At 45.2% G+C, this 21,966-nt stretch overlaps 1 protein-coding gene across 1 annotated transcript in view; it reads left to right on the forward strand.

The window, feature by feature from the left end:
• The window catches only part of syne2b (spectrin repeat containing, nuclear envelope 2b), a gene marked incomplete at its 5' end in the record, with an annotated part of 121,538 nt that overhangs the window by 42,899 nt on the left and 56,673 nt on the right, over nucleotides 1–21,966 (forward strand). The window contains 5 exons of the mRNA XM_083633032.1: nucleotides 300–3,323; nucleotides 15,825–16,034; nucleotides 17,556–17,711; nucleotides 18,098–18,339; nucleotides 18,643–20,710. Coding sequence (XP_083489158.1) covers nucleotides 300–3,323; nucleotides 15,825–16,034; nucleotides 17,556–17,711; nucleotides 18,098–18,339; nucleotides 18,643–20,710 — 5,700 coding nt within the window. The remainder of the gene's footprint in view (nucleotides 1–299; nucleotides 3,324–15,824; nucleotides 16,035–17,555; nucleotides 17,712–18,097; nucleotides 18,340–18,642; nucleotides 20,711–21,966) is intronic.

Genomic DNA, 21,966 nt, shown 5'->3' on the forward strand with positions numbered 1-21,966 from the left:
AAAAAGTACATTTCATTTCCAAAATAAAAAGTACTTGCAGCTGTAAATACATATTATTTGGAGTGTGCGTATTACAAATTACCTGACGGTATATAACCTCTACTATAACTTTAGCTACTAATGTGAACAACACTCTTACTGTCTTTTCATATCCGATTACATAACATCATATAATATGGTTCCTAATCTTAAGGCTTCATTTAGTATTGTTAAATATTACTGCATGTCGTGTTCTAGAAAGTTTTAGTCAATTTAAACATTTCCTCTCTATCGATTCATATTTTATCCTTTCATTCCAGGAACTTGATGAAAAGAGTAAAAATAAGTCACAAGACCCTCAGTCCTTTGAACTCCCTCCTGTTAAACCAGAGGAGACAAAGACACCGGTAGTGGCTCCACCACGAAAAAACAAGCGCTCACCTGAGGAAAAGCGTGCTTCTGCTGCCCAGGAGAGCCCTCAAGTTAAACAGCAGGAAAAAACTTCCAAAAAGGAGAAATCGATATCTGTCGAGGAGGAGTTTTCAGTTTCAGCTGAAACCATACACACTGAGGCTAAAACACCAGCAGAACAGACTGAAATTACTGTTGTAGAGCAAACCAAACCTTCACCAAGCAAGAGGAAACCTACGAGTCAGAAATCTGTTACAGAACCCACTACAGCGCAACGTAGCACTACTTCTGTAGAGGCAGAGTCTAAGACTATAAAAGCAGCTACTACTCCTGAACAGACTAGTGCCGAGGAGCTTACACTGACCAAAGAAGACGCCAAGAGTACAACATCTGAAATGTCTCCTGAGATTGTCGCAGCAGAGCTGACTGCTTTAGTAGAGCAGACAAAACCTACACCAAACAGGAGGAGAAAGTTGAAGACTACAGAAGCTTCCATGACTGCTGCAACTCCAGAATCAGTCACAGGACAGACTGCACCTGTGGTTGAGGAAAGTACTACTCCTGTACCATCCAGGAGAAGGTCCAAGGCTCCATCTACTGATGCAGAGCCTGCACAGACCAAGGAGGAGCCTGAAATACTAACACAAGTGTCAGTCATAGATCAGACTGGAACTGCTGTTGTTGAGCCTGGACACACTAAAAAAGAGACAGAGACTATCTGTCTGTCTGTACCCACCAGGAGAAAGTCAAAAAAGACTCCAGAACTTTCTAAAACACCTACTGAAGAAGAACCTGAACAGAAGGAATTGCCTGAGAGTCTGAAGACTTTCCCAACGGCAGAGCCAGTCACAGAAACAGATGATGTTGAGCAACATAAGCCTGTGCCAAATAGGAGAAAATTAAAGGGTCCAGAAGTTTCCACAACTTCAGAGCCAGCAGCTGTCCATAATATAACTACTGATGTGGAACCTCAGAAAACTAAGAAAGAACCAGAGAGTGTGAAATCATCGTCACCTCCAGAGTTGATCACTGGGCAGACTGAAATGTCTGTTGAGGAACAAACTATACTTGTACCAGCCAGGAGAAAGTCCAAGAGTCATGAATTGGCCACAACTTTAGAGCCAATTGCTGCCCAGACCAAGGAAGAGCCTGACAGTCAAAAGCCTTCCTTGAGTTCCAGGGAGCAGACTGAAATTGTGGTTGTAGAAGAAACTAAGCTTGTACCAGCGAGGAGAAAGTCAAAGAGTCCTGAACTTTCTACAGTTTCAGAGGCAATTGCTGCTCATGTTAGTACTACCGTCGCGGACCCTGAACAAAGTAATTACAAATGTGACACTCTGAGATCTGCCACAGCCTCTAGGCCTGACATAATGCAGGTTGAAATTGCTGCTGATGAGCAAACTATGCCAGTTCTGACAAGGAGAAAGTCGAAGAGTCCAGAACTTTCTCCAACATCAGAGCCAGTCACTGTCCCAATTAAAACTACTCAGTTGGAACCCATTCAAACAAAATATTCTGAGAGTCCAGAGACTTCCATGACTCTTGAAAAGGATACAGAGACAGCATGGACAGAAGTGCCTCTTCATGAGCTGGAGCAAGGCCATAAAGTGGCCGTGCTCATTCTGGACACTGTCTCACAACAAATCCACGTACCAGGGATCAAGAGTCAGTTAGCTGAGACCCCTAGTGATGTACAGCCTTCAACCAAGGATTATTATGACAAGTCAACTGTTCTACAAACCACAGAAGAGAAGCAAACTACTGTAAAGGAGATATGTCTAGTATCTGAGAAGAGCTGTGTCCAGGTTGATGTCACTGACCATCAGCCATCTAAGCAAGTTCCCCTCCCTGACACTCCAAGTGCTGTTCTCCATAAGAAAACACAGGGACTTCCAGTGAAGAAAGTGGCCTCAGTTATTCTAGACACCAATGTCATTCATATACAGACAGCAGAAACATACCCACAGACAAGCACTCTGTCCACTGGATTGGGAGGGGTTGATACTACATTTGTCCAGGCATCAGATAAACTGGAAACCGATACTCCATCATCTCTTCATGCTGAAGCTCTAGAGTCTTTTGTTCCACCCAGTAAGATTACCTTGTCTGGGTTGCAGGAGATTAAAGTCAGACCCAGTGAGGTCCCAGATCCAACTGTTTCCCAGCCTATAGAGAGGGACTTCAGTACAGCACCTCAGGCTCAATCACCCCTCTCCCAGATTACAGGGGCAGATTACATAGACAAATTATGGAAGAACACCCCCGAGACTCAAAAGCGATACGTGGTACTCGATCTGCCTGAGACAGGAGTCACCGAGAGACAGCCAGATCAGTCGGAAGGAAAGCATGTTGACCGGGCACAGCAAGAGAATGTGGCTAACTGGGACTCTGCTCAGCCCTTCATAACTCTGCCTGCTGGTTCAGAAACAGCACAGCCACATGAGGCAGAAACAGTGTCTACAGAAAACAACTTATCTCAGCATGAGATAATGAAACCAAGCCAAACTGAGACTCAGCCAGAGCTCCTCAAACCCTCTGGAGAAAGACCCAAAGAGGTAAATGGTCATGGTACCAAAGAAGAGCATGCTGAGGAGTTGAAGGTGAAACATGATATACATGATGGACCCAAGAGTCTAGGTGAAATGTCTGTTAGGATGGTGGAAATCCACACAAAGACTGAAGTGCATGTTTCCCAGCTAACAACACGGGACAATATAGAGCCGGATGAAAACACATCTGTCACATTAGAAAAGGAGACAAGGATATATATGGATCAAACAAGTCGCCAGTGTGAGGCAGTGCACGAGTGGGAGAAGGTTAAGGAGGAGGAGAGGGAGGAGCTGAAGGAAAACCGACTCAGTTTAAATCGAGAACTAGAAGAAGTGCCAACCACCGCTGACCAAGAGAGGCTGCAGAGCGATGATTTGCCACAGGTAAGACATGGGTGGGGTACTGATCTGGGTGGAAGTAACTAATTGCATTTACTCACATTACTGTAGCTTTTTTGGATACTTTTACTTTTAGTTTCTAAAGTCTGTAATCTTTTTAAATTCATTAACTCTTAATTATGTATGTTTTTACTAAATACTTTTATAAAGCACTGTGCAGGTTTTGTGGAGGTTTTGTGGCTCTTCATAAGCAATAGAAACGGGACAATTGGAAATTGACAATTTATCGAGCCATTCGCAATGAATCAGACATTACATATACTGATATACATGGTTTTCCTTGTGGCTAATGGCCCACTAATTACTCAATAATTTCTTCAACCTGCCCTATATCCAGATTGGATAACCATGGCATGTTTGGAGCAGGCACCAAATGACCACTTTGGTCAAGAGCAACACCCAGCAGGCTGCTCCAGGTGCTGCCAATCAGGCCCCATTTAAGAAAACACATGCTCCAGCTAATCTGGACTGCTAATCAGGTGCCCTATAGACCCTTCTCACGGGGGCCATTTTGTGTCGAAATCGCAGGGTAAACACAGGTGCAGGCAAAACACTAATGAGGGTTTCCAACTTCCAATCATGGAAATTGGAAACCCTCATTAGTGTGTTGCTTGCACCTGTGTTTACCCTGCCATTACGACACAAAATGGCCCCCATGAGAAGGGTCTATTGAACACTTGTGGGATCAGCTCGGGCATGCTGTAGCTTACTGCTAGTGACCAACACAACCACATTGGCTGACCTGCGACGGTTGAGGAATGGAATTCCATCGCACAGCAACATGTGACCTTGTTATCTCCACCAGGCGAGAATCACCAGGGGGAGATCATGTTTTCCATCGGGTGTGTGTGTGCATGTGTTCCTCCTCTCCTCTCGCTTGCCTGTGTCAATCAGAGACCAGTGCAGGGAGGCGAGGCGGGTAGGCTGGACTGGCGCAAGAGACCATCAGCACAGCAAAAGTGAAAGTGAAGTGTGCGCGAAAGTGAAAGTAAGAAGAGCAGTGCTGCTGGCCAAAGATTTATTGAGAAAGTATTTGTTGAGCCACTTGCTGGGGCTTGTTTATCCTACTGCTGGGAGTTGTTTAAGGCTGTGTGCGTGCAAACAACCAGTAAGTAATCTAATATCTGTTTGTTTTTCCTCAAGGTGATGCTTACATTGTGTTCGGCCATGTGGTGGACTTGCCCGCCATGTGGCTGCTTGTTAATGCTTGTTTGTAACTAGTGCAGTGCCTGTTCACCTCTCACTGGAAGTGACAGGAAGACATTGCCATGGTGTGTTTTCTCTCCACTATGTAGGCAACACTTATTTCTGGGCTGTGTTATATAACAATATTGTTTGTATGGATGTGTGGAATACAGTTTATGGTGTTTACTAGCTAATTTATGGTGGCTTTGTTGAAGAGAGGGATTCTGTAGCGTCTTAATGCTGGATAATATGTTCAGCTGATATAGCATAATGCCTGGACAGGGGTTACAGAAATAGGCCCTCAGTGATGATTTAATTTCTAGTCTTTGTACACCAGATTTAAGTCATTGCTATAAATGTGAGTTAATATCTAAAGGTATTTTTTGGTGTCCTGCATAGTATACAGTGTATACAGTACCTATAAGGCACGCGTCGCACGCACACACACAAAATAATAACTAGGGATTGACCGATATGGTTTTTTCATGGCCGATACCGATACCGATTATCGCGAGTCAAGCAGACCGATAACCGATATTTTGGAACCGATATACATTTGCAGTAAAATGGAAAATCTTGGTGTCAAAATTTTGAATAACACGACCCATTGTTAAAATGCATTTTCTTCAGTTCATCCATCTGCAATATTAATTGAAAATAGTCACACTATTAACATTAAGCAAAGTTGTGTGTGTGTGTGTGTGTGTGTGTGTGTGTGTGTGTGTGTGTGTGTGTGTGTGTGTGCTCAATCTAGTGGAGACTTGGGCATATTATCAAGATAAAGCTGTGGACTTATACTTTTAACAAACTAACACCGACTCACTACAGTAACAAAATAATAGAGGGTTTCCCTCCGCTTACACCTGACACTAACCTCACCCCCAGGCTCTCAAAGGAGAATACTGAAACAAACACGTTCATCCGTGCATCCGCTGACGTAATGTCTCATCCTCGTTTATTCGGTTCCTTGTTTCATTCCAAACAGAGAGTCCGCTGACGAAATGTCTAATCCTCGTTTATTCGGTTCCTTGTTTCATTCCAAACAAACAGACAGTCCGCTGACGAAATGTCTCGTCCTAGTTTATTCGGTTCCTTGTTCCAAACAGGCAGAGAACAGAAAAAAATCCGCTCTGCAGCTTGCCCAGACATGCCTGCCAATGTATTTTTCAGACACGCAGCGCGACTGGATCAATAAAACAGCTTCGCTACTGACAACCATGGCCATTTGATTCAAAAACAGCGACGCTACACCGTGGACACACGCTACTATGGAATAAAAAACTAGTGCCCCATACAATGCTTTGTGAGGTTACTAGGCTATTGCCCTTTTCAACTGCGGTGGTGATAAGTTTGAGTTGCACAGCACTGCAGGCACCAACGTTACTCAAAGATATATTATGCTACCAGTACACAAATAATCTCTGTTATCTGTTCTGTGTATCTTGCGCGCATTTTCAATGAAACTGCTTCTTCTCTCTCACATAGACAGACCTATCTCCACACTTTGCACTGTGCGAGGCTGCCTGCCAGGCAGCGCTTCATACGAATCGCTCATAAGATCGTGGTGTTTTTGCAATGTCAGCGTAGGTAATTATGATGTATATTCACTTTATTACAACTTCGGCATGGCAATATCTGCTGCTTTACCTTAACACAGTGTGACACACAGCAGCCAACTAGTCAAGTCCGCTGCTCTCGCTTACAAGCAGCCTCCTCTGTCCCTCTGTCCAGTGCAGGCTGCGCTGAACAGAGAGCACTGAGGTGAGGTGTCAAGATTTCATCTGTGAGCCCTCTGATAGGCTATTGCTTGATGTGTAACCAATCAGATAGCACTGTGGGCGGGACATTGCTCTAGATCACACACAGAGGGAACTACTGTAGGAGAGGTTTCTTCCAGGTGCAGCAGCCGCAAATTAGCGCATTTTTTTATTAAATTATTATATCGGCAAACAGCCAATGAAAATGCCGATACAGATAATCGGCAAAATGATGAATATCGGCCATAATAATCGGCCAAACCAATAATCGGTCGACCCCTAATAATAACGATATAAATCTAGAAAGAAAAAATATATAAATCAATAAATTAATAATAATCACATAAATAAATACATAATAAATAAAGACTATTATTTGGCCCAGTGTAATGAAAACATATACACAGGAATACAATCAGTCAGACTGCCCTTGAGAAACAATCCCATCCTTCATCGCGTAACTGCATCCCCTAATCAAAAAACAAAAAAGAATAATTAAAGCACAAAGGGACAATCTTTGCTTTAATTCCTACAAACCACTTGGCTTTGCTTGGTGTGCAGATCTGCATGAACGAGCCAAACGTACAAACAAACCGTGCAACACTACAGTAAACATATGTTTTGCCTGGAAGGAGGTCGATGTTAACGTATGTTGTGTCCAAATTTGGTCTCCCGCTAGCTGGTGTTTCATGTTGCGGGTCCCCTCACAGTTGGGTTTCGGTTTGGCCATGGTTAGGCGGAGCGCTGCCTGCTGGAGATCTGCACTCTACTGAGTGCGCTTTTCTAGTTGTTCCTTGTTACTGATAGAGAGTTCAATCATTCAATCCCCCAAACAACTCAAAACAATAGAGTCAAGACAACAGGAGGATACACTGTTTGACATTGGCAGGGCAATTTGTCACATTTGACTTTGGTGCTACTTGCATATTCAGCTGTGCTGCTGCATCCCACAAATGTAGGATCCTTACAAATGAGACAGCACTGTAAAGAGATTAACAGACTTTCCTATCCACCTTATTTTTGAATGCAACGCTGTAAAATAATTATGGGTACAAGGTCCGGTTTAACGTGACTTGATTGTTGCAGCTTGCCATTTCCTTTGTTATACTCTTTGGCTGTATCCGAATTATAAACCGGAAACCGGAGTACGTTATAAACTTTATAAATTATAGTCACGTTATAAACAACTAACCAACGCTGGGGTTCCGTATGGAAACAGTGTTACTTGAAATGGTTAAAAGTTATATCAATTTGGTCATTCAGTGGCGTTTTACTGCCATGTAACATAGCTAGCTAGCCGCTAACATTAGCCACAGTTAGCGATTACACATGATGCATTGCGCTCTTAAAGTGATATTTATCGACAAGATTTTTACCAAGCTGGACCTGATTTGTGATTTGCTCCGTTCGCCTGCAGCTTTGAAACATTACAGACGGGTGTCAAGCTGTCAGCAACAAGGCTGGGAGGATTACACCGGAAGAAGCACCCATAGGTATCATGGCAGCTAGAAATAAGGTGGATAAGATAAGATACAATACTGAGGATACAGTAACAGCAGAGATATACAGAATCAGCTTTATTGGCCAAGTACTGTATGTAGACATACAAGGAATTTGACTCAGCTATACGTTGTTCTCAATGTACTTGCACAGGAAAAAGAAAAGGTATGCATACAAGCTCGATCAAACAAACAAGGACACTGACAGTGGTACATAAAACAAGTTAACTGCTATTTACAATACAGCATATACAATAAGTGTGATGTAGAGTGAAATTGTATACCTATGTACAGTCTAAGTTAAGGTGACCAGATTTCTCAAATGAAGATTGCGGTTGCGGGCGGCTGGGTCCTGGGAAAACCACGGCACGGGCAGAGGGAGAACATCTACTCTGTGATCTACTCTGTCACACACAGGCAGCACTTTGCACAACGTGCGCACAACGACAGGCTTTTGTGGTGCCGCAAATGCTCTGTTATCGAGTTTCTTGCCAGTATTATTATTTGACTTTGTGGCCAAAATCGGGGACATTTTCGGGGACAGCTCCAGCCGGGGACAGAGCACCGAAATCGGGGACTGTCCCCGAAAATCGGGGACGTCTGGTCACCCTAGTCTAAGTATATCTAAACCACACTGGATTGTAAACAAGCCTATACTGTAAGTCAGATGTTGCACAGATATTTATCGATCTAATTTATATAAGCAAAGCTTTGAGACAGTTATTGCAGTTAACATGTTTCACCTTAGAGTAGTGTGTGTGCGTGTGTGCATGCATGTGTGTTTGTGTGTTGAGGGTGATTGTGTGCATGAGGTAGGTGCAACAGGTAAAGTGATTCAAGTGCACATCAGCGAAGTGTTCAAGTGAAGTGATCAAGTGACTGGTTTAAGTGTTCATCAAAGTGATGGCCTGGAAGAAACTGTTCTTATGTCTGGTTGTTTTGGTGTACAGTAGTCTATACCACCTACCAGAGGGGAGGAGTTCGAACAGGTCATGTCCAGGGTGAGATGGGTCTCTGTGATGATCTTTCCTGCCCATTTTTTGACTCTGGAGGAGTACAAGTCCTGGATGGATGCAGGTTTGCGCCAATGATGTGGCAGACCCAAACCAGACAGTGATGGAGTTGCAGAGGATGGACTGGATGATGGCAGTGTAGAACTGGATCAGCAGCAGCAGCTGCTGCGGCAGTTTGTACCGCCTGAGTTGGTGTATATAAAGTACATCCTCTGCTGATGATTTGATGATTGTGACTACATTGGACTCCCACTTTATGTCCTCCTCGGAGATTGTGGATCCCAGGAACTTGTACGTTTCCACTGAAGACACAGTGCTGCCGAGTATGTTTGGGGGGAGGGGGGCGGGGGGGTTAGTGCTGGGGGACTCCTCCTGAAGTCCACTATAATCTCTACGGTTTTAAGCTTGCTCAGCTCCAGGTTGTTCTGACTGCACCATGAGGGCCAACCGTTCAACCTCCCGTCTGTATGCAGACTCACGGATGATGCAGATGACCGTCGTGTCGTCTGCAAACGTCAGGGGTTTGATCATCCAAACACAAGTTTCCAAACTTTTTTTATTTATTTATAATGTGACCTGACCTAGGGGTGGGTGATATGACGATCTTAGATCGTTAAAGATTAGAATGGGTCCACGATCTGCCTTTCCAGACAGATCGTTAGAATCGCGCTACATGCAGTGCACATTCTATCATTTGCATTTCTATGTATGAAAGACGCTTCCAGAGTTTTCCTCCCCTCCCCTTTTCACTTCAAAGTGCGACTCGCGAGCGCAGCAGAGCAGCATGGAGGACGATAACACGGACACTCTCCAGAGCAGAGAATTGTAGCCTATGCTGTAGCCTACTTGTCCTCTGCAGTAGGCAGCAGCACTGTGCTCCAAACCGCGGCGGAGCTTCTCCCCATGTTTAGAAAGTGATTAAGCGGTTTATTGAGTCATGTGTCAGGGTAACTGCAGCAGATAGTCGGACCTGATTCTACCGTTATAATCCGCAGTTCATGTTTATAAGAGGCTATACACACTTAACCAGGACTTGACAGGACCTCCCGTCATCCCGGGGACGTTAAAAATAGCGCCGGGGACGATGAAAATTAATTTGGGGACGGAGCCGATGAAAATGACACGAACGCAAATGAAACCTCTTTACAACACATACGCACACTAAACAAACATGCAGGTAGAGAGACAGACAGGCAGATAGAGTGGGAAAAAGTGTCTGAATCATATCTATGGCTGCTTTATAGTTTGAGTTTCATTTGCTTCAGTCGGATTTGGGCAGTTATTTTAAATGCGAGGACGCATTGCTATTAATCTGCTGTCATCCTGCCTCGTATTCCCAGGTGAGCGTGTTTCTGCTCCGTTTCCCCCTCTCTCACTGCTTAACCTCAACGCTGGTGTGTGTGTGTGTGTGGGCCGAGCCGCATGTCAGACAGAGCTCTCTCTCTCTCCGTCTGTCGGTCTCTCTCACCATTAAACTAGAAATTAAAATGACAACAATCACGTGAAAGGTCACCCAACAAAAGCAACCGACGGTGGACTCAATTGCAGATAGCTTATATAGGCTATTCGTCCCATCGCCCAACCCTACTGTATAGCCTAAATAATAGTGAACCAGTACATATAGATCAGTGTTTCTCAAACTTTTATAGACCAAGGACCACTTAACCAATACAAATACTCGGTAAAAATACTGGGTAATTAGTCAAGTGATTGATACTGAGGACTTCAAGCTGGTTCATTTCTGTGTTCAGCTGTGAAGTGGTAAGATAATTTGCCAGGGTGTGGCCTAGCCCCCGAGCATATAACCTGTGAGCAAGGTGCTTCCACTCCAGTCTCACAAACTTGTCTTCAAGAAAGGATCTCACTGTGTGTATAACTCTGTCAGCTTGGTCTCTGCTGGATTCTAGTTGCTGTGTTTTTGGTGAGTAGACTAATTTTGCTGCCATTCTCTCCTATACTGGGTAATTAGTCAGTGATTGATACTGAGGAGTTCAAGCTGGTTCATTTCTGTGTTCAGCTGCGAAGTGGTAAGATAATTTGCCAGGGTGTGACCTAGCCCCCTCCCAGGTCAGTACTTCTTGGCACAGTCACTCTAGAGCGACAGCTCTAGCGACAGCCTCTGGGCACGAAGACAATTGAGTCTATCTGCGTCTCTCTGGAGTCCATCGAGGGTAGGCCAGAGAATAGGGCTTTGTGTTACTTCTTTTTTACGAACTACCTAATCTTCTACCTATGTGTCTTTCCCCCATCCCCGTTGTAACATCAGCTCGTAGACGCCATAGATATGGCAACTTTAGATGTAGTAACCCATGTAGTTGTTCCTACCCAAAGCGCACAAGTAGTCCCTGTACTATTACTGCAGGACTCTGGAACTGTCAGTCAGCTGTTAAGAAAACTGAGACCATCTCAGCTCATGCTCTATCTCAATCCCTCCATTTTCTAGCTCTAACAGAGACCTGGATCACACCTGAGAATACTGCTACTCCAGCCGCACTCTCTGTGGCTTACTCTTTCTCCCAAACCCCCAGAGCCTCTGGGCGTGGGGGTGGTACTGGTCTCCTCATTTCATCAAAATGGACCTACACGATCATTCCTCTCATCTCTGTATATCCTCGTTTGAGTCCCATGCAGTTGCTGTTTCCCTACCCGTCAAGCTCAACATGGTAGTGATCTACCGCCCGCCTGGTCTGCTTGGTAACTTCCTTTATGAGATGGATACCCTCCTCTCCGTCTTTCCTGAGGATGGCATTCTTATTCTTATTCTTATTCTCATTCTTCTGGGTGACTTCAACATCCAGGCGGTAACCCTGCAATCCCCCCTCTTCCTTAACTTCTTCTCATCCTTCGATCTCTCCCTCTCTCTATCTTTACCCACTCATAAGGCAGGGAACCTGCTTGACCTGGTCTTCACCCGATCCTGCTGCACTTCCAACCTCACTGTCACTCCTCTCCCTGTATCCGATCATCACTTTATAACTTTTATAACCCTTCCCATCTCCCTCCCCAAACCCCTCCCAGCTCCCACTCATACTATCACAACCCGACGCAACCTAAAAACTCTATCACCGACAGCTCTCTCCTCGGCTGTCCTGTCCCTGATCCCTTCAGCTGAGCAGTTCTCTCTCCTATCCACCCAGGAGGTTTCCACTACTCTTTTTTCCTCCCTCTCCTCTGCTCTTGACTCTCTCTGCCCTCTCACCTCGAAACCTCCTCAATCCTCTCCCCCTGCTCCTTGGTTGTCTGAATCTCTGCGATCTCATCGAACAGAGCTTCGGGCAGCTGAGAGGAAATGGAGAAAAACACAGAACCCCAGGGATCTCTCTGCTTACCACCTTATCCACTCTAACCTCATTCTTCATTTCTGAAATCCAGTCCTCTGCCTCCAACCCCAGCAAATTATTTTCCACCTTCTCCTCTCTCCTCAACCCTCCCTCACCTCCCCCACCATCCTCCCTCTCTGCTGATGATTTTGTAACCTTCTTTGCTAAGAAGGTAGATGACATCAGCTCTTCCTTCCCCCCTCCAGTCAATAGCTGCAATACTCCCGACGCGTCGGGAGTATTGCAGTCGGGACCTTGGCGCCTCCCGACTGGCTTCAAGGCTTCTCACTCTACTGAGACAGCTCTCCTTTCAGTCACTGAGGCCCTACACACTGCTAAGGCCTCATCCCTCTCCTCTGTCCTTGTCCTCCTTGACTTGTCTGCAGCTTTTGATACAGTGAATCACCAGATTCTTCTCTCTCTCTCTGATCTAGGCATCTCAGGATCTGCACTCTCCTGGTTTGCCTCCTATCTCTCTAACCGCTCATACCAGGTTCTATGGCGAGGATCCCTATCCAGATCCTGTACTCGTAGCACAGGTGTGCCCCAGGGCTCAGTCCTGGGCCCCTTGCTATTCCTTCTCTGTCAGATCTCTTGGCCATGTGATCTCGTCTCATGGCTTCTCTTATCACTGCTATGCTGACGACACTCAGCTCTACCTCTCTTCCCCCCCCTCAGACACCCAAATCAAGGCACGTATCGCTGCATGCCTCAAAGACATTAGTGCTTGGATGTCTGCCCACCATCTCAAGCTGAATCTTGGTAAGACAGAGCTACTCTTCCTCCCCGGGAAAGACTGTCCCCTCACCGACCTTTCCATCTCCATCGGCAACACTACTGTGTTTCCCTCTCAAACAGCTAAGAACCTTGGAGTGATCCTTGACAATCAGCTGTCCAACTCAGCCTACATCGCAGCAACTGCCCGCTCCTGTAGGTTCTCCCTGTACAACATCCGCAAAATCCGTCCGTTTCTCACAAGGGAAGCAACACAAGTCCTGGTCCAGGCACTTGTCATCTCTCGCTTGGACTACTGCAATGTTCTTCCTGCTGCAGCCATCCGACCGCTTCAGCTCATCCAGAACGCTGCAGCCCTTTTGGTGTTCAACCAACCAAAATTATCTCATGTCACTCCCCTCTTCCGTGACCTTCACTGGCTTCCCATCTCGGCTCGCATCAAATTCAAGACACTGGTACTGGCCTACAGGGCAGTCCACATGTCAGCCCTTTCCTATCTGCAGTCCATGGTCAAATTCCAAACTTCTCATCGCTCCCTCCGCTCCTCCACCCGTCCAGATCGCCTCGCTCCTCCACCGCTACGTGGGCTCAAAAGTCGCTCGTCCCGATCGCGACTCTTCTTGTACCTGGCCCCTCAATGGTGGAATGAGCTCCCCCCTTCGGTCAGAACGGCCGAATCACTGCCAATCTTTCGGCGGAGACTAAAAACTCACCTTTTCAGGCTACACTTGGGCCCTTCTTGAACTAACATCTATAAAAAAAACAAAAAAACCTACTAATGCTACATTATTGTAGCATTATTCCTTCTCAAACTACTTCCTACATGGTGCTAGTCTATCAAAATATCTTAGCGGTCATTGATTGTGTTGCATAGTGGTTTTCTGTACTGTTGACAAATTGTGATATTGTAAGTCGCTTTGGACAAAAGCGTCTGCTAAATGACATAATGTAATGTAAAAAAAAACTCGGGACTACCTAACTCCCAAAACATCCCCAAAAACAATAGGCCTACATACTACTTCAACTGTAAATGACAAATTACAGGCTAATTAAATGACAAATAGCATTAGGCTGTACAATTAATCAAATTTCTGGATTCCCACAATTATGAAAACAAGATAACTGATATAAAAAATATATACAATTTATTTTAGTCCATTTACCTTTTTTTTTTTTTTTACATTTATTTCTCCTTTTCAGTTCAAATATATTCAAAGTTCAAAGAAAGTTTTTTCAAGTTCAATAAATGCACAAAATGCCAAAGTCAAATAGGCTATCTGTTGCCATCTTAAAGTTGCATTCAGTGATGTTTTTGTGTTCAAATAAGTGTTAAATGGCTCTATATTCTGACGGCAATCACTGAAATAGAGTGTTTGGTCAGTAACTTGGAACTCCCAACCCCCCGCTGTAGCCTACTCTGTCTCTCTCCTGTAGCCCTGCATGCAGAGTGGACCTATCTCCGCAACCGTAACTCGTAGAGACACGAGGGTGGTGTTGGATTCGGGGTGAAAAAATACATATAGTCCTTATTACGCATCGCGATCTGACCTTCCATTTCCCAGAAAACATAAAATGTATCTGATTGGATAGTGGGAGGGAAAAAAAGGGAAAAAAGATAAATCTACTCACGGACCACTAGGGGACCACCGTCCGCGGACCACTGTTTGAGAAACACTGATATAGATAGACAGACTGAGCATGTGCATGCTTGTGAACATTATTTCTTAGCAGATGAATTATTGTAAACTCAGCGTAACAAATTGTTTTCCCTGACTTTTCCAGGTTTCTCATGACCATACGAACCCTGAAATTAGTTTGGATGTACTTGTACTGTTCAGTAACTTGCAAAATAGTCTTAAAAACCAAGGTGAAAAAGAATCGTAATTAAATTGTGGATCGTGATCCTGGCTGAAAAAATCGTGATATGATATTTTTGCCATATCGCCCACCCCTAACCTGACCAGATATCCAACATCCGCATTTGTAGGAACTTTATGAATCATCACCAGCTTGCAAGGGGTATGAATAGCCATGCATTGCACTGCCTACTCTCCTCTTGAGTGCTTTTTGAAGGTGGCGTAATGTGACCTGGATAAGCTGGATGAGATTAGTTGCAGTTTTCTGTTCCTTTCAGAAACATTTCAGGTTTCTTGAACAAAATACCTCGGTAAGTCAAATGGATGGTAGTTCTTAGAAATACAAAGAAAGGTGGATCAAGAGAGAGAGGAAGAGAGGGGCGAGAGAGAGACAGACAGGGGAGAGGGAGAGAGAGACATCAGGGGAGAGAGACAGACATCTGGGGAGAGAGTGATGGGGAGAGACTGAGAGACAGACAGGAGAGAGAGAGAGACAGACATCTGGGGAGAGAGAGATGGGGAGAGACTGAGAGACAGACAGGGGAGAGGGAGAGAGAGAGACATCTGGAGGAGAGAGACATACATCAGGGGAAGGGGGAAGAGAAACGAATAGGGAACAATGAATATAGAGCTAGCTTGCTTCAGGAAAGTAATTGTATATCAGCAGTTATTTCCAGTCCACTGCATTTACAAGGCACTGTGTAATTCTTTGTGCTATATAAATAAAGTGATAAATAAATAAAGTTATCATTATACTTGCTTGCACTTGCTCCGTAACACTCTAAGAATGCCATGAATGACTGGTCAATTGGCTCTTGTACGAAGAGTACACTACATTTGGGGCTGTACAAGTCACATACATTTTATAGACACAAAGAAAAGAACATAAGCTTGAGGCAATTCAACCTGTGCTAGCACAGGTTTCACTGCCTGTGGGTAGGATTATGAGCTAACTGACATTCTCTTTCAGGGAGTGAAGCTTGGTTGTCTTTGTCATTCAAAAGGGGGGGAAGACTTGTTTGTTCTTTTCTCAGCTCTGCAGAAACTATATACATTTGTACGTTACAAATTTGCCTACTTTTCATCTACTAATCCTGTCATTTTTGTTCACAATAAAACAGGTACACATTGTGGACAAGATATCCCGAGTCCTGGTTGAGAAAGTGCTGATGGAAGCAGTGCCCACTGAGGAAAACAAAGTTGAGGCAGCAGCTGATGTTGTGAAGACAGAGAAACCAGTTCTGGAGGTACCAGCAGGACCCACCATGAAGAACATCTTCTCAGAGATCCAGCTTCTTGCAGGGACTGGAACTAACAGTCTACTTATTGAGGTATCAAGAAATCCTTATTGAAATTTCAGAGAGCAATTGGAGTGCTGTCTCTATAAAACATGCAGAAAAGGTGTATTTGGTGACAATATAAGCATTTTTGGTTTGCATCCATTTTGGGTCATGAGCAGAGTTGGGGGTAACGCGTTACTGTAATCACATTACTTTTGTCGGTAACGAGTAGTGTAAGGCACTACTGTACCTAAGTGCAGTAATCACATTACAGTTACTAATCAAACGCTTACCTCGTTACATGCGTGAGAAAAGATCTCCGTTTTAATAGCAGATCCTGTGTCCCATCAGACAGGTCATTTAACTGCACAGCAGATTCAATCATGGTGCCAATATTTCAACTTTGTATTAGCATGCAGAACAGCACTATTAGTCGACACATAGCTTATCAGATAACTAACATCATGCATATAGAACAATAAATCATTTTAACCTCCAAAACACATTGACAAACAAACAATTGACACCAAAACACAGTACCCCCAGGGCATGCTGGGAACTCCGCCCACTTTCCTCTTCCACGGGTTAAATTTCCCAGAAGGCTTTGCATAACTTTTTACACTCTGTTTTCCAATTAAATCAGGCTAAAGAGTGTTAGATATAAATAATATGTATTTTAACACAACATGCAATTCTGGAATATCTGAATATTGGACTAAATTAAATTAAATGTAAACCTAAACCAGAAGAGAAACCCACATGCAGCGATGGGGTCTGTAAATACCCCTTGTAAATACAACGTGTTCTAGGGAAGTGGGCGCAGTGCGGTATGTTCCGTAATAGTCTGCCAATAGTCTGCCAGCAATCTGCCAAAAAGCGCCGTCTTCTACAACAAGTTTTTGTTGCGCGGAAGGACAAGAATGTGACACTGCAAACGTTCCCCTGGACAGAAGCAGCTAGCTACGGTAGCCTACGACATAAACCTCTCAAAGCATCTGCAGTGGAAACATGCTAACACAAAGCTGGTTGCAGACCCAAGCTGAGTCGCCTGCCTCGACCCAAAGCAAGCAGCAAAAGCTTTCTTTTCACCAGGTAACATCAAAATCAGAGATGGACAGGCTTGTTGCCTCCTGTAGCCTACATGGTAGAGGAAATGTTGCCAGTTTCAACAGTAGAATGAAATCGCCATTTTTCAGAAACATATTGAGCAAAATACAGATGGCAGGGAACGTACAGCCACCATCAGACAGGAAAAGTTTTGCAACCTACCTTATTACGATAGAGATTTGTGCTAATATATGGGCATATATGTAAGGATTAATGTTGTATTGTTAACTGGCAAATTACGTGACAATGCATCTCAGGCGATGTTACGGAGTAACGCAAAAGTAATGTAACGAGTAGTGTAACGAATTACTTTCTCCAGGGAGTAATCAAGTAAAGTAAGGCATTACTTTTTTTGAAAGTAATGTGTAATGTGTAATATATTACTTTTTTGAGTAACGGACCCCAACTCTGGTCATGAGCCAAATTTTGTGACCCCAGGCTTTGCCATGTTTCTGTGTCTCTAAGGGTAAACCCCAAGAGGATGCTTCAGAGGCTCTGGATACATCTATCAGTGACCTGGAGGATCGTCTGAGCAGGCTGGCAGCCAAAGTACTGGGCTTCAGGAACCGCCCAGCTGACCTCGACCCAACAACCATGGCCCAGCAGGTTGAGGAGGCTGAGGTAAGACTCCAAATGAGAGGCCACAGTACAACACAGCAGAGAAAGGGACAAACATGGGTTTTAGATACAGCAGGAGTTGGACAGCAGCTTGGTTAGCAAGGCAGGTTGTTACTGACATTAGTTATGGTTAATGATGCCAAAGTGCTCCCAGGCAAGGTCTCCTCTACTCCATATCTGTACCAGCCTGCTACAAGGGTGGGTATTGGAAACTAGCATACATAAGCAAAAAGTAACTGCACGACAGGCAGGTACTTGTCCTCATGGTTGTATCTGCCATAGTAATAAAACGCACAAATCAGAAAATCTCACAATAGCACAGCATAATACCTCGTGGGAATACTGACTTTGATGTCATCAATTAATTATCTTTGTCTTGTGGCTGACAGGACTGCCGCCAGGCTGCCCAGGCCCCGGTGTCATTGCTCGCCAAGCCCAGAAGAGGTGATGCTGAGGACGCAGATTCTCTGGAGCATGTGGAGGGCCAGTGGACTGCCGCTGTCTGGGACACCACTGCTGTCCTCCAGACTAAAGAGGCCCAGCTCCAACTGGTGACTGATTGTGCCAGACAGACCCAGGCAGCCAAGACCACACTGGAGAGACTTGCAGCAGAGCTGGAGGCTGTCAAAATGTGAGTTTTAAAAGTCAATATATCATTATCAGATGAATTGTGATACATTCGTATAATTACTGCTAACAAATGAGATGATGGTAAAGGCAATTGGTGTCTGCTATCTACAAGTGGGATAGTTAGTGTTGCTGTTTGTCAAAAACACTCTTCCAATAATCCCTGTTGCTTCCTCTGACAAGTGTTGGTACTCGTCTTGGATTTTGCAACAGTGAGTACAACTCAATCAATGCCTAATGCCTTTGTTGTAACAACTGTAATGCCAAACTCAAGAGTTGTGCACCCATCCATTTGTTTCTCCTTCAGATCCCCAGAAGAGAGCAGCTCCAAGGAGGCAGAGCGACTGGGCTCCATACAAAGAGGTATGGAGGAGAACAGGACGGTCCTTGGGGAGCTGCTCCTGACCCATACCAAGCTGAGCCCCCACCTCAGCCAGTCTGAGCGAGCAACTGCACAGATTGAGCAGAAGGGCCTACAGGAGGAGTGGAGAGGCCTAGAAAAGGCTGTGGACAGGACTGTGCACTGTGTAAATGTCCATGCCCGGGAGACTAGCTACCTTCTGTTGGAGATATCAGACCTTCAGGAACACCTGGAGATGATTGGCAAATACCTTGATGACCAGTCTCCAGCTGTTGCCCAGTGGAATTGTAAGAGAGCCCAGCAGCTGATGGTAACAAACGCTGAGGTCAGTGCTGGCCGACAGAGATACCTCCATCTGCAGCAGGTGTCAGAGGCACTAGCCCTCAACTCACAGTGGGGGAAGGAAACAAAAGACATAGAGCAGGGGCTCCAGAGCGTCCAAGACCAGCTCTGCCAGACAGAAGAACTTGTGTCTTCCCAAACACAGAGCAGCAGCAACCCCACCATGGAGAAAATCATTACAGTGATCAGGGATGCCCTTGCCTGGGCTAAGAAAACAGGGAGTGACATTGAGGGCAGGAGGAAATGGATGGCTCTCCTCCCAGAGGAGGTGCACCAGCAGATCAGAGACCTGAAGAAGCTACAGTCTGAGGTGATGGCTAAACAGGGCCAGCTGGAGGCACTGGTGGAGGAGGTGACAGAGCTCCTTCCACAGCTGGACAAGGTGGAGGAGGTGCCCATGGTGCGCTACTCTCTGGAAGTCCTGGAAGAACTCTCCAAGTCCACAGCTGAGAAGCTGGCCCAGGCTGTGAGAGAGATAGAGTCAGGCCTGCAAACTAGAGAAAAGATGTCAGGACAGATAGCTGACCTAGACTCCTGGGTTGTGGCTCACCTGCACAGAGAGGCCTCCAGGAGAGCAGAGGGTGATGTTATGAGCCCTGCTCAACTTGATCGCCGGGCCCGTCAGATCCAAGACACCCTGTCCGAAGCTGAGAGGCAGGCTGCTGTCTGCGAGGCTCTTGTAATGAAGAGCAGAGACATTGCCTCGGAGCTCAGCATCATGGATAACTGCTTGCTTCACAACAAGCTTACCAACCTCCAGGAGGACATCGGAGCCATTAGCAGCTATGAGAAGACCAACAAGCAGGAGCTAGAGGAACATGCCCAGACTCTAGACTCGTCCAAGCAAAAGCTGACTGCCGTAGAAACAAGCCTGAGGCAGATGTTGGTAGACCTGAAAGGATACAGGTTCCCCATCACTAGAGAGTCCCTGCATGCTCTTGAACCTTTCAAACACATGATTGTAGAACACAAGTGCCAGGTGGACCTTATCAGAACATATATCCCCCAGGAAAAGACGAGGGAACTGCTTTCGGCCATTTCTGAACTTCACACCAAAATGGCTGCCCTAGATATGAAGGCCAAGGATCATGAGAGGTACCTGAACTTGAGGCAGAGTGTGGAGGACCTCAGGGAGAATGTGAAGGAGCAGATCCGTCAGACCAAAGAGGACATCAGGGATGTGGAGGAGAGGTACAAGACCTGCCAGACCCTGCTGGCCCAGTTCCCTCAGATGAAGGGGCAGTGCGAGGAGGCTGCTCACAAGCTCCAGAGCATCTCCCCTGACCTCTACCCCACACAGCTGAGCGCTGAGCGAAAGAGACTGAAAGAGAACATGGAGAGCCTTAACACCTTGGAGATGGCTGTCCAGAACAACCTTAGCATCGTGGAGTGGGGCCTGTTGCAGTGGATTGACCTTGACTCAGAGCAGATATCCACCCAGGCCTTCCTCAGGGACATCCAGCGGGAGCTCAAAAACCCTTCCAGGTTGGAGCCTAAGGAAGCCATCATATACAAAGAGCACCGAAGGATTATGTCTTTGAAAAAGACTGTAGAGTCCAGACTGAGAGCATTGGAGGTTCTGGAGCAAAAGAAAGGAAACAGACAAGGACATATATTTCAGGATCTGGTGGAGATGAAGAATACAGTCCAAACTGAATGTGATTCACAAATGGCAAGTTGCATCATTCGGCTTTGTTTTGCTGTGTGCTTGCATATTTCTTACAGATCTGGTTCATCTCGTGCAGTGGTGGCCAACCAGTCAATTGCGATGTGGGATGAGTGTTTGCAAATACTGCTAGGACTTATTTTGACCTACCTAGATAGAGAAGTGGGGCTTCTTGCTTTGGACACAATGAGGCTTTGGGATGTTTAGACAATCGCAGCAAAGCATTTGAACATCAATCTAGTAACTTTTACCTTACACCAGTGGTTCCCAAACTCAGGTAATTGCAACTCTTTCACTCCATTTCTTATTTTGTACTCTTATATTCTTCAAAAGGCTGCTATAGTTTTCTCTTGAAGTTTTCAAAGCAACATGTTGTCGTGAGGTAAAGGGGGTACTTGGATTCAGAAATCAGGGAAAGCCAAAAAAGTTTGAGGACCACTGCCTTACAATATTTTAATTGATTTTGAATTGAAGTTTTAGGCAAATCAACATCCAATAGCGGCTGAGCAGGGTGCGAATTGCTGGGTGGGGTTGGGGGGAAATCTCTCCCTCTGCTTTTGATATCCCCTCCTCTGGTCATTAATTTTTTATCTCCGGTGAGGATAGGTTTTATCCCTGCTTCTGGTCAGACTGGATTAAATTGTGGATTAAATTGTGCTCTCTAAAATCTAAATACGCTACGACGTGACAACAGACATTAGTGCAAACTGAAACTATAATAAAACGGTCGTCTCCGCTGTTTGGCGTGTGCCAAGCTCCCTGCCATCCGCCCTGCGCACAGCAAGTCGCCAGGGCACAGCACCCGTGCCGGGTACCCGTGCCCTGCGTTTCAGCTGCTGCAGCTCACAAAAGCCCCGCCGGTTAATGGCGATAAGACGCAGCCAAGCGGAGCCGGGCTGATGGTCAGTGAGCAGTTCATCCAAGTAGTGACGTATGATTGATTGATTGATTTTTATTTGACAGTTGTTAAAATACAAATAGATCCAGGCCTCATTGGCCACACCATCAGTATCACATTGTCAGAGGAATTAAACACAATAAAGTCCAGGACTTATTCCCATTGTGGTCCCCGCATGTAGAAACAAATGGTTGGCACAAACAGGCCCCATTGTAAACAATGACAATAAATACAAACTATATAAAAACAAGAGCAATATAAAACAAGCAATATAAAAACTAGCAATATAGCACCTTATTTGCAAGTTAATGAACAAAATAAAACACCATTAACTTCTAAAAATAACCCATTAATACCAGATGCA

This window comes from Poromitra crassiceps (assembly GCF_964638095.1).
Source record: "Poromitra crassiceps genome assembly, chromosome: 3".
NCBI classification, from domain to species: domain Eukaryota; kingdom Metazoa; phylum Chordata; class Actinopteri; order Beryciformes; family Melamphaidae; genus Poromitra; species Poromitra crassiceps.